Source organism: Balaenoptera ricei, chromosome 8 (assembly GCF_028023285.1).
Source record: "Balaenoptera ricei isolate mBalRic1 chromosome 8, mBalRic1.hap2, whole genome shotgun sequence".
Taxonomy (NCBI): domain Eukaryota; kingdom Metazoa; phylum Chordata; class Mammalia; order Artiodactyla; family Balaenopteridae; genus Balaenoptera; species Balaenoptera ricei.
Genome location: NC_082646.1, coordinates 88,789,771 through 88,803,183, shown reverse-complemented (window position 1 = coordinate 88,803,183; position 13,413 = coordinate 88,789,771). Strand labels below are relative to the sequence as shown.

Genomic DNA, 13,413 nt, shown 5'->3' with positions numbered 1-13,413 from the left:
AATTTGGTTAAAATCCCAGTTACACCGAAGTGAGCACATCAGACATATTATTAAGTGTTAAATTTTTGTCTCTCCCTACCCCTGCCAAAGAATTCATGTAAGTGGGCTTCCCTGGTGGCGCAGTGGTTGAGAATCTGCCTGCCAATGCAGGGGACACGAGTTCGAGCCCTGGTCTGGGAAGATCCCACATGCCGCGGAGCGGCTAGGCCCGTGAGCCACAACTACTGAGCCTGCGCGTCTGGAGCCTGTGCTCCGCAACAAGAGAGGTCACGACAATGAGAGGCCCGCGCACCGCGATGAAGAGTGGCCCCCGCTCGCCGCAACTGGAGAAGGCCCTCGCACAGAAACAAAGACCCAACACAGCCAAAATTAATTAATTAATTAATTAATTTTTAAAAATTCATGTAAGTGACATAAAAGAGTTTATTTTTCCTGAATAAACACACATGCATATTGTCTTTGATGTGCCTCATTCATTTCCCTTGAACTGAAATAATTTCAAGCTATCGTATCACCTACAGGCACAGTACACTAGTCAACAGCTTTGCTTTTGTTATTTTCTCACAAATGTAATTAATGTGCAAAAGTGGGGGGGGAAAAGTTAAGCCTCTGGTTCAAGGTCATCTCCCCCCCCCCACCCCCACCACTAAGTTGAAAACTTTGGAGGTTTCCTAGGCTACTACTATTAGATAAGCACCCCCTGCCCGCCCCCCGCGGAGATACTCAGGTACTGAAGTACAGTTAAAAATTCAGGTATTGTTTTAATAAGTTGAAATCTAAATTAAGTGGCGGGGGCGGGGGGGGGGGGGGCGGGCGGAATTCCCTGGTGGTCCAGTGGTTAAGACTGTGCTCCCAATGCAGGGGCCCCAGGTGCCATCCCTGGCAAGCGACCTAGATCCTGCACACAACGACAAAGATCTCACGTGTAACAACTAAGAACCAGCACAGCCAAATAAATATTTTTTTAAAAAATAAAAGTTAAAAATTAAAAAAAAAAAAATTTTTTTTAATAATCACAATAAATTACAAACATATGTAATACTTTACCCTTAGCAATAATAAAATAATGAAACCAAATACAAAGTAAGGGTCTGATAAAATTCAGAGGCACAGAAACAAGTTTAAAAGCAATGCTAGAAAGGTGTTTTAGGTCAAATGATCCATTTTCTTTATGGCAGAAGACAGTAGTCAACTTTCACAGCCATTCTATCCTAAATGAAACAGCCTATCACAATTCCTTAGTTATACTGAAGGTAAATAAAATCAATACAATCATTAAAACATTAAAGGATAATGAAACTATCCAATTTTATTTAGGTGAACTATTTACACAATCAACAAGCTTCCAACTAAACACATATAAAATTCAAGTCTACCAGATGAAAATCAAGATTTTTACACTGATATGACAGGCCTAACCCCACGTGCAAAAGATAAGCTCAATTGCCTCAAACACTCTGAGGATGGAACAAAGACAGTTCATTCATTTTTTTAAAAGGGTAGGCTACTTTTTCTTTAAGAAATAAAAAACAAGTTAAGATTTGCTTTTAATTATGATTTAGGATGCAATAACAGCATTATAATCTGCATTCCACTATTTAGAAATATACAAATAGAAGATATGCAAACAGAAGGGGGGCCTGAAATTTAGTGTCAGTACACAGTTAAAATTCTAGCAACTAGGCAAAAGAAAAACTACTATTAGCTTATACCTTGCATTTATCATCTTCCCTTTTTACGGTATTATACATTTTTCAAGGAAACTGTTGCTAGATCAGGACATTAATACACAGTGAATGTCCTACATATCCCACAAGGGATAGTTTTATATACCTAGCTTTTTTTAAAAAAAATAAATTTATTTATTTATTTTTGGCTGCATTGGGTCTTCATTGCTGCATGCAGGCTTTCTCTAGCTGTGGCGAGCGGGGGCTACTTTTCCTTGCGGTGCGCGGGCTTCTCATTGCGGTGGCTTCTCTTGTTGCGGAGCACGGGCTCTAGGCACACTGGCTTCAGTAGCTGTGGCTCACCGGCTCTAGAGCGCAGGCTCAGTAGTTGTGGTGCCCAGGCTTGGTTACTCAGTGGCATGCGGGATCTTTCCGGACTAGGGCTCAAACCCATGTCCCCTGCATTGGCAGGCAGATTCTTAAACACTGCTCCACCAGGGAAGCCCTATACCTAGCTTTAACTTTGTCATTTAATGTCTTGAGAACTTAAAACTCCTGAAAAATGTTCATATATATATATATACACACATATATGTATGAAAAACAAAAAGATTTTTTTAAATGTTAAGAATGGTACCTGAGTGGTACAATTATAGGTGGAATCTTTTCCCTTTTTTTTGTACACTTAGATATTCTGCAATAGACATATAGTTTATATAATAAAAAATTAAAATCTTGTGCTATATAAAAGATGTTAAGATTGTTAGATTTCAGGATATTGTCAGGACTTTCACCTATAATAATCCTTGAGTATGAATCTATATTATCCTAGGACAAGATACCCTATAGCAGAAAAGCTCCAATTTTCTACACAATAGGAAATTTACTATTCATCTAACCCAGAGATCTATGGCAGATTACATTTTCTAAAGACGGCTCCCACATACTGTTCTACAATGTGACCTTGGCACTGCCCCATTAAGAACTAATCCAATTCCTCTGCCATTTTATTGAGTGGGCGCCAACCAACAGTGTACAGTGGAAGTAATCCCGTATGACTTCCAGGGTTGAGTCATTAACAGCACTGCGTCTCTGCCCTGTTTGCTGGTCACTAAAACCAATCATGTTTGGAACCCTGAGCCATCATATAAGAACTTCAATAACCCCGAGGCTGCCATGCTATGAGGAAGCTAAGCTATGAAGACAGGTCTCATATAAGAATTCTGGTCAGCAATCCTAGTGTTAAGTCATCCTAGCCCAGGCATCAGACATGTGAGTAAACAAGGCTGAGTCTTCCCAGCTGAGGCCCCAGGCATCATAGAGCAGGTCAACCCCACTGCATGCCCTGTCTGAATCCCTGACAGGCATCTTCTGTGCTCATGATGCGATGAGGTAAGTGTTAGAGTAATCTGTCACACAGCAATAACTGGAAGGTTAAGGGGTAAATAAACAGAGAAAGCAGCTACTTTGTGAAACTCAGCTTCACAGTACACATCTTCATGGAATACTGTCATCAAAAAAGGGTGCAAAAAGACCTCTGTGCAGCCAAAATAAGGATCTATGCATTAAATACAAGTAGAAAAATTGTTCATTTGGGGTTAAAATTGGTAGTATGAACTTAGTCACTACATAAATAAGGACTTGCTTGTCAAACTGACAGATCCAACATTAACCCCAACAAAAACAGAGAGGCAAAGACAGGAGTAAAGGACTCCAGACAAACACAGCTTTTTTTCTCCCCTAAGCTAGAACATGGTTCCTAACTTAGAAAGTAGTAAAGACAAATTTGTTAACTACTCATATCATCCACATAAAATGAATATTAAGTACTTTTTTTTTCAGGAGAATGTAGTCGTTTTTCTAGCATCAGATATCTTAATCAGAAAGCCTACCACAATATTGATATAACTGAAACCTGCCCTCTTAGATTCTATCTTGAAATATCTATATTGAAAATTCAATTTAGGGTTCCTTTTTCAACTACTGAGCATCCTGAATGTATTAAAGATTCATTTATAGCACCACATATGAGCAAGATAAAAAATCAGGCCATTCTCCAGATTACTCAGAGTCTCTAAAGCAGAACCATGGGATAGCGGTGGGACAGACATTACCCAGTAAATGTCAAAAGACTATATAGTCATGTAGTACTGAGAAATAATTATCCCAACAAGTGCTGTCCAGTCCTACTCTCCTGTTTCTTTGTTGCCTATAATAGTTGACAGTATTCGTTATGTGACAGACCACATTCAAATTTAAAATATCAGGGAGGCACTATTATCAATCATATTTCATCTGAATGGAAACTGAAAGAAAGGGCAATTAAATAACTTGCCTAAGGTCATATATCCCAGAAAAATTATGTGTGCCTCAACACTTGCCCACTCTGTATTCCAGCCACCGCTACATTTCATTTCTGCCCTCCTGCTGTTTTCCTCCTTTTCTTTCTCCAGAATCACAGTACACCCAGATCTTCCATTCTTCCCAAACATTTTTTCATCACTACCAAAGTTACTTTATTGAAATGTTTTTTAAAAATTCACTACAGTGCCATGAGGGTGCCAGAAGACAAATATCCAAAATAGCTGTTCTCCAGAGATTTCCTTCCTTCCTGTGATAACCAACAAATTACACAGATGAATAATTTTAAAAATATTTTTTAATTAAACAGTTAAAAAGAAATGGCAAAAGAGATGACTCCAAAAACCAAAAATTCTTCAACTAGACAACTGTAAACAGTCACAACAAAAAAGATTAGGAGAGACAACATCTTTCGCTCCACTATCTGGGAAACTATGTAACTCTTGTTCTCAATTAAGGGGATCTCCAAACTGAGGCAGAATACTTAAAAATGAAGTCTAAAATAACAAAAGTGGTAAGAACGCCTAGCTATATCTTAAATTATTTTACGTCTCCAGGCCAAATAAATCACGTCTGTAGTACTGAAAGAACCTGTAGAATGACAAATGGAAACACAGAAAAGACAAAGATTTCTCTTCCTCTCATCTTTTCATAATCTTCAGTGGCCCTTCTACACATTATTTCAAGTCCCCAATCCCTGCATTCCTGTTCTTCACCTAGAAACATCAGTTCTGACTTTGCCCACACAGTGGTAGGCAGCTGACCCTGCCTCCAATCCACCTTCCACCAATTCAACTGAGACTTAGTTGTTAGTAAAATTCATAGGAGACAGGAAAGGTAGTAACAATCAAGTTTCTTCAATTTTTAAAGGGAGGTAGAGAGAACATACAGTACAATCCACTGATGATTCATAACAGCTCTCTTCAAATGCTGGAAGCCTTCACATGCAGAAGTCTTGAGTTGTTACAGAAAACACAGTAGGTATTAAACAGTGGTGGCAGGGATGTAACTCTAACATCATGAACTTAAAGAGTTGTCCAAAAATGAAATAGACTTTCACTGAAAAATGAGCATTCTACCAGGCCCTAGAAGAATGATTAATGCAGAAGCTCAATGAATACCTGTCAAGACTGCAGGATTCCTGAACACTGAACAACAGAAAAAGGATGCTAAACTAGATATTATCTAAGGTCCCACCGTAAGATAATTTTTCAGGCAGATAACTAACAAGGAGCTTAATTTGACAAGATTTTTGTCCAACTGAAAAGAGAAAAAAAAAAAAGATCCTGCAAAAACCTTCATTCCTTGTCCATGGCAGTAAATATGTAGTTAAGTCTGAATGAATGGAAGCACCTGACCCTAGCAGGAAAATGAAAAAGTTTAAAGAGTTTCAGCATCACCTACTTTGAATTATATTCTTATAAAGTCTAAATAAAGCTTGTGCATTTGAAAAACAAATGATCAAAAAAAAAAGAAGAGAAAAACAAATGATCATAGACAATCTTAACAAGTGTCTTTTGAAAATTATTAGTTGCTTTAATCAAACTACGCATTAGGATGAGTCGGTACAACTGGTTTATATACTCTGCTGGGAGTATATAAATGTAGAAAGATGTGAACTGTAATTCATTTAAAATGGAGACCAAAGATTTTTTCCCAATGATTAAAGTATATTTCAGCTATTTCTATGTGTGGATAAGAGTATTAAGGGGAATGCGATGTAATTTCTAATAATTTACAATGGTTCAAATACCAACCAACAATCATCCGTCCTCCTTCCTAAGACTATTAACAAACCTTGCTTACACTACCTACATTCTAAAATAAGTGTGTTCTATTTGCCTACTCATCAACTCTACTCACTTAAAAAAAGAAAAGAAAATCCTTCAGGAAAAATCCCATTTCAATAAAAAACAGTGCAAGTAAACAGCTCTGTACAAAAAGCATTTTCCCCCTCATAGATTAATCCATTTTAACAGGGTTTTACTGATGAAGCTACAAATACTTCTATGTAATGATTTACCCAAACTAGCAAATACTGATTTAGCATATGCCCTATGCAAGGCATGGTATGATGTTAGTAATAGTCTCTGCCCTCCAGGAGCTTACCACCTATTTAGAAAAATACATAAGGTAAGAACATAAGGCAATATAAAAATGTAAAGGAAGTGTACAAACAATGGGTAGCACAGAAGTTAAAGGAAGCAGACTGCATGGTCAAGAAGCGTACCTTCCCCTTTCCCCAGGAAATACCAATTCTGAACTCTGCTCAATAAGGTCTCTTTCATCTATGTTTTTACACTCATGCTCTATCCAACAAAAGCACTGGTATATAGCTAGTGGGAGAAATAAAAAGATGAGAAGTCAGGCACCTTACAATTCCAACTTTGGCTGACCTTCTCTTCTGCTACTCCTCTCATTCTTCTCTACTGCATACATACTATTCATTTCCTCCCCCAAAAGAAACCAATTATTAAAAAATATCCAGAAGCTTGGAAGACAAGAATTAAGATGTAAAGGTTGGCACACCTCTGATATCTCTCTACTGGTGATGCTATCCCCAAATCTTCTGGTCTATAACATACCAAATTTGAGTAGAGACTGGCAAATGTGTATTTGGGGCTTACCTAAGCATAAAGAGAAACTTCAAAGTTTAAACTTTAAGAGTTCATTTCATTACAACAATAAGGATGTCCCAATGATACCTGGTACAATGGGACTTCACCTGTACTGCTAGTTGCTGGAGCCCATTACCTAGACAGCCTACAAACACAAATTTAACAATGAGACGTTAATAAAGGTCTATCAAAGAAAAAATAAAAAGCTTTTTTCTTTTGCTTTCAGCTTTTTTGAACCTAGGAGCTCTAACATTAAAGTATTTGAAGTAAAAGGCTTTACTTGGTTCTACAGGATCAGCTTAAACATGAAAAATTACACGTATGTTGCAGAGCATTACAAATTCTAATTATCCCTCTAAAACATTACAAGAGACCTTGGAATTCACCCATTTCAACCTGGGTCATTTTACATGAGCATCTCAATTTCCTCTTCTGTAAAATAAATTGGAATAAATTCTCAGATGGCTTTAAGCTCTTAAAATATCTTAGATTCTGTAATAGTATGATAATAAAATTAAGGCCATATTGTTGTAAGTTTAAACTTTTGCAAGTATTTGTTAATTTTTTTAAAAGATGTAGTAGTGGGCTTCCCTGGTGGCGCAGTGGTTGAGAATCTGCCTGCCAATGCAGGGGACACGGGTTCGAGCCCTGGTCTGGGAAGATCCCACATGCCGCGGAGCAACTGGGCCCGTGAGCCACAACTACTGAGCCTGCGCGTCTGGAGCCTGTGCTCCGCAACAAGAGAGGCCGCGATAACGAGAGGCCCGCGCACCGCGATGAAGAGTGGCCCCCACTTGCCGCAACTGGAGAAAGCCCTCGCACAGAAACGAAGACCCAACACAGCCATAAATAAATAAAAAAAAAAAACCGAATACTTAAAAAATATATATTTGTTTCAAAAGAGCCACATTTGTGATTGTTTAAAAATAAAAAAGAGGGCTTCCCTGGTGGCGCAGTGGCTGAGAATCTGCCTGCCAATGCAGGGGACACGGGTTCGAGCCCTGGTCTGGGAAGATCCCACATGCCGCGGAGCAACTAAGCCCGTGAGCCACAACTACTGAGCCTGCGCATCTGGAGCCTGTGCTCCGCAAGGGGAGAGGCTGCGACAGTGAAAGGCCCGCGCACCGCGATGAAGAGTGACCCCCACTCACCGCAACTGGAGAAAGCCCTCACACAGAAACGAAGACCCAACACAGACAAAAATTAATTAATTAATTAATTTAAAAAAAAATCACACTGCTTAAAAAAAATGCATATAGTTTAATAAAAGTGCAATAATATACATGCAGTTTTGTAATTGGCTTAAAAAAATAAATAAATAAAAATAAAAAAAATTAAAAAAAATAACGTGACTTTAAAAAAAAAAAAAAGATGTAGTAGTACTAGGCTAATCCTCATCTAGTTCTAAATGTAAACTAAGAAATTAATTACGTAAAATTATGACAAATTGTATGCTTAATCTCTAAGTCACACAAAATGTATTCTGATCGAAATATCTGCCACATGGGAATGATCCTAGAGTAAAATAATATGGCCAGGTTAAGACAATACATTCTCATTATCATGCTTAGGATTCTACTCTCATTCTACGAAAAGTCAGTGATGTTATCACATGACGGAATTCACACCTTTTCCTTTCCAAATTCAAATTTTAAACACTTCTCTATGCCACACACTCACAGAGCACACCCAGACAGCAGAGAGGAACAAATTAAGCATTATACTTTTTTTTTCTGTGACAAGGTGAATGCAAAACAAAGTAATCTTGCCCTCTGCATTGCAGAGGAATAGTTCATGCAACCAATGGAGAAACCAACACATCAGAGATTTTAACTGTCAACAAAAACTTCAGATGTTATTCCCAAGAAAAGATTTTGCTTATAAAACAATTATGAATGTTTTTATTCAAAATACGTAAAAGAATTCTGTACAACAGCTGCATTGAAAATTCTAAATAGAGGCATACTGCATTGCTCTGGAAAGAAATGTTATCCTTTCTAACACAGATAGCATCCTTTTTCAGAATAATGTTAACTGCAAAGATATAAAAGAGCAAAAAGACTTTAGGAAGTAAGTATGAAAAACAGTACACTTTGGCTATCATTTCTGGTCACCTATTGGTTACAAAACTGCCAGGCCATTTTGTTAGACAACACTGATTAATCTTTCACCTACCAAAGTCACTACTGTCTGAACTTAATATATTTGCAAAGAGTATAACAATTTTAAATGTCATCTATTAAAACGTCCTTTATACTACATCAAAACTGATTACATCTTACCATATAAATGAGCTCTCTCTTGAGTTAAAATTAAGACTTGGTTTCAAAATATCATCTTGCATAGCCTAGGGCCCAGTTCTATGCCAAGAAACTGATGAAGAAAACTAGGCAATCACTCAATTCATTACTTGTCCTTTAATCAGTTGAAAGATTGGTGAATGGAGGTTTACACTTGACTCTTTTTATTATAGCTGCATTTCTTCTCTATGCTAAACACTCATGAAGTCTTTATAAGCCCAAATTCAAAAAACCACCATGCCATTTAGTTGCATTACATAATAGGATCATATTTCATCAAAGTTAAGCATGCATTCTCACTGGACAGATGCTTAGCTTTCCTCTAACGGCTCAACTTACTAAAAAATTAACAAATAACTTTGTTTATTCAATGAAGTACAATAAAATTATTCCAATTCTCTATGTCTCGTTGTGATGTTACTTATCAAGCAATAATTTTTATCAGAATACTTGATTTTAGAATCCCTGGAAAAAGGCATTTTGTCCAGAAGGCTCCTATGAAAAGGTCAAAACTAAAATACAACTCAAATATAACTTGCTTAAGGAACTGAAGTAAAAAGGAATCCAGTTATAAATAGTCTCTTCCTTTACTCCACAAGCGTTTCTAAAAAGGTTCAAACCTGCTTTGTAAAGTAAATACTACTTTAGGTGTATTAGAAATGCTCACTGTTAAAAAATGAAGCACAGTTAAATCCTTTCATACAGTAAATCATCTAGATATAGAAAAAACTCCATTTAAACTAGGAACTAGATGTGCTTTAATTACAGGAAAACCCAAATGCCTTGAGTTTCTCAAAAAGTAAAACCTATAGTTTTAATTGTAATTAAGTCACAACATCAGTACTGCCAACTCAACTATTTAAGAAGTAAGGGGCTCAGTCTATGAGTTATCAAAAAGCCTCACTTAACTGTAATTTGACCTTTCCGCTATCTAGCAACCAAACACTGAGAAGATAGAAAAAAAGATATGAAATTCATTTCTTACTTTGTGTAGTATGTTAAATCTCCATCATTACAAGGGAATTTTTCAGTATTTACTAGCCTAGTCTATAATCTCTGCAATAATAATTACATTACTTTCTCCTCTATAATTGGGGGGGGAGGGGGTAGGCAATATACAGTAATACAAACCTATACATGTGAATGACCTGCCATGGTTCAGGGCCTCACAGGGCTTATGAAACTAGATTTCTAATTTTTTCAGATGCATACTAGAATCTAACAGCCACCTCACAACTAAGGTACCTGCTGATCAGTGCTTGATTTTTATTATAAACATCTTACAAGAATCATTTTTCAGCCATTAAAATATAAATACCTATATTAAGATGTCCACACTTAAAATATTACATCATTAATATTTATCTTCTGATTCCCATCCTAGAAGAAAACAGATTTCTTAGGAATTCTGAAAACGAAAACCATTCAAGCAACAACCAGATTGAGAGGATTATTTGCTGCATTAAGATGTTTTTAAAAGGTACCTAAGTCTCAATTTCAAATACAGATTACAAAAACTAAATCAGATGGCAGACTCAGAAGACACTGGTCTTGGGCGTGCTTTTCCTATTACATATTTAAATGCAGCTCCTTCACAATTAAAATGCTTTTGTTGCTTTGTTAATACTGATAAATCTATCATTTAACTCATTTATAATAAACCACACAGAAGACAGAATTTTAAAACTCTAAAAATGTTTTAAAACTCCCCCCAAAATGTAAAATGAATCATTAAACACGCAATTAAAATAATTAAGGCCTAAATATCACCAGTGTTCTTCAAGTTATTTCCCAGAGCCCAAATTTTAGCCAAGTAGTTACTATCTCAACATCTTAAGTAACACTATTAGGTGTCTGGCTAATTAAACATTTTAAAATGACTTCTTCAAAATTCAAGATGCTATAATAAATGTTTTACTAGAGGCAGACAAGCAGAAGCTATTAAATGAAAGTATTTTCTTAAGGTAAAATGCAAAAGTTTGCCTAATAGTCACAGATGTAATTACCCCATTTTTGTACTACTGATTCGTTTTCCCTTTCCACCTCCAACCTTACTGAAGGTTGAATTATCCACTCTGCCAAGACCCTTTCTCTACACATACAAACACACACACAGGAGCACACACACACACACGTGTCCCTCTAAACAGAGCTGGCACAGTCCTGCGCTGAAAGCATAAAACAAAAGGCCAACTTGAAGGCAAACCTCACTGTGTGACCTAGACTGGCTGAACACTGAATCCAAAAAACTGTGGGTGTGGCTCGATTTTTCTTTTTGATGGGGGGTTGAGGGAGGCCAGTTGGGGCGGCTGCCTGGTCTCTGCCCTCCCCCTCTGCTTTCGCTTTGTGCTCACAATGCAGCTCCTGTAAAGCTCTTCCCTCTCCCCGCAGCCGCCGCCATGTTAGACGCGCTCTCCATGTGCCCAGAGGCCCAGCGAGCCCCTCCGTCTAACCCGGACCCACCCCCCCTCCCCCGAGTCCCGATCGGTACGGTCGCCCTCCTATCCCTCTTTATCGTGTCCCAGAGGGACAAAAAGCCGCTGCAAAAAATCTTCCCGGGATCGAGTGGAGCGTGAGCCTCGCGGGGGCACCCAGACAATTGAAACAAAGAAGGCAACGTAAGGGCGCCGGTCAGATGGGGGCGGGAGTAGCAAATCGAAGACCTCCTCTAAAGGGGCCGGATGGAGAAGCCATCCTCCGTCCACTTCCCTCCCAACGGAGAAGAGGGGCCACGGCGCAGGCCTCAAGCACCTGGTAACGGAGCGAACAAGCCCCGAGGCTACAGGACGTAGGCAGCCCCAACTCCACGAGGCAGTCGGGTGGACCCTGAACGCCCCCCACCCCAGGACCTCTTCATTTCCCCCCGCTGACCCCCTCGAAGAAATGGGGCCTCGGCCACGGAGAGAGGGGCATCCATCGCACAGTTACGCCCGGCGACGGCACAGGCCCCCACCCTCACACAACCCAGTCCCAAAGGCCAAGGGCCTGGTCCCCAGCACGAGGAGAGTCATAAAGAGACCTGGGGGCCAGCGCCGCGTCCGGGTCAGGGTCAGGTGACAAGCACCTCCCCGCGGAGCCCGCTCTCTGCGCACGAAGCTCCGGTTTGCTGGGGAGGCCGGGCTTGGGGGCTGGGGGCCGGGTGGAGGGGAAGCGTCCGAGACGGGGAGAGTGAAGGCTGCGGCAGTCAGGGTCGGAGCATCAAACCCTCCCTTCCCCGCCAACTCCTGGCACCTTTTTCTTCTCCAGGTTCCGAAGTTTCTTGTCGATCACCCCGAGAATCTGCTTCATGGCCTCGGTCTGGACAGCGCCGGTGCCGGTCGTGGGGTGCTGAGAAGCCGGCGCGGCGGCCCCGGCCCCAGCCTCACTCCCGGTGGAACCCGAAGGAGGTGGCGGTCCGGACGACTTGCTGCCGCTTCCGCTGTGGCTGGTGGCCGAGGGCATCTTGAGACCGTGAGGAGAGAGAAGAAAAAGCGGGAGGAAGGACAAGAGCGGCGAGTCAGGCGGCGGACGGGGCGAGACGCGGGACAAAACGCGCAGCGGGCGGGAGCTTGCGCGAGCGGGTGGGGGCGGGGACGGGGCCGGGGCCGGGGCCGGCGCGCGCCGCCGGGGCAGGAAGGGGCCGCGGGCGCGCGCGCCACCCGCCAGCGGGGCGCCCGGACGGGCCTCGCCCCGCCCCCCGCCCCGCCCCTCCCCCGCGCGGGCAGCCGGCTCGGCCTACCCGCCCCGGGGCACTGAGGCTCGCGCCGGGGGCGGGGCCTCGCAGCACCGGCCGCCAACGGCCAAAGCAACGGTCCCCACCGGGGAGGGCCGGCTCTCGCCGCCCTGCGAGGAAGGGAGGGAAGAGAGAGGTCGGGGCTGAGGGGCGGAGAAGGGTGAAGAAGGGCACTGGAAATGATCGGGGGTGGGGGGGTGGGGAGACTTGAGGAGCGAGCCCCTCGCGAAGATCCAGCCGATCCGGAGGTAAAGGACACTCCGGGCAGCGGCCCGCTTCCCCTTCAGCGCCTTGGTCCGGGGTGGCGCTCACCGTGCGCGCGCGGAGGCCGCTGGAGATCCCGAGTGGGCGGCTGAGGGGGCAAGGGTGACGGTGCGTTCCGAGCAGTGTCGTGCGCTCCTTGGGCACAGGCCGCTGCGCCCGGTCCCCGATGCACCGAGAGCCGCTGCTAGTGAGCCGGAGAGCCGGGAGCGGGAGGGACTTAGGCAACCAGCCCTCTGGGGCGGAGGGGGCGGGAGAAGCGGCGGGTGGGGGCCTTCGCGGCCGCTCGGGCTGCCCGGCGCGAACGCCTGCGGAGAAGGGCCGGCTCGGCCTCCCGCCCGGCCTGCCCAAGCCCCTGGCCTGGGGCGCGGCCGCCCGGTGCAGCTCGGCACGGCCCCCGGGAGGCTGCCAGAGCGGTGCCTGCAGTTTTGGGCGAAATGGAAGCTAGGGTCCTTCAGGCGAAGTCGCTTGACGTCCAAACGGGGACAATAGGT

The 13,413-nt window shown here is 42.3% G+C and overlaps 1 protein-coding gene across 1 annotated transcript in view; it reads right to left on the bottom strand.

Moving 5' to 3' along the window:
• The window catches only part of CAPRIN1 (cell cycle associated protein 1), a 38,266-nt gene extending 25,101 nt beyond the window's left edge, over window positions 1-13,165 (bottom strand). The window contains exons 1-2 of the mRNA XM_059931363.1: window positions 12,971-13,165; window positions 12,178-12,387 (exon numbers count right to left, since the gene is read on the bottom strand). Coding sequence (XP_059787346.1) covers window positions 12,178-12,387 — 210 coding nt within the window. The 5' untranslated portion in view covers window positions 12,971-13,165. The remainder of the gene's footprint in view (window positions 1-12,177; window positions 12,388-12,970) is intronic.
• Between the last annotated feature and the right edge of the window lie 248 nt (window positions 13,166-13,413).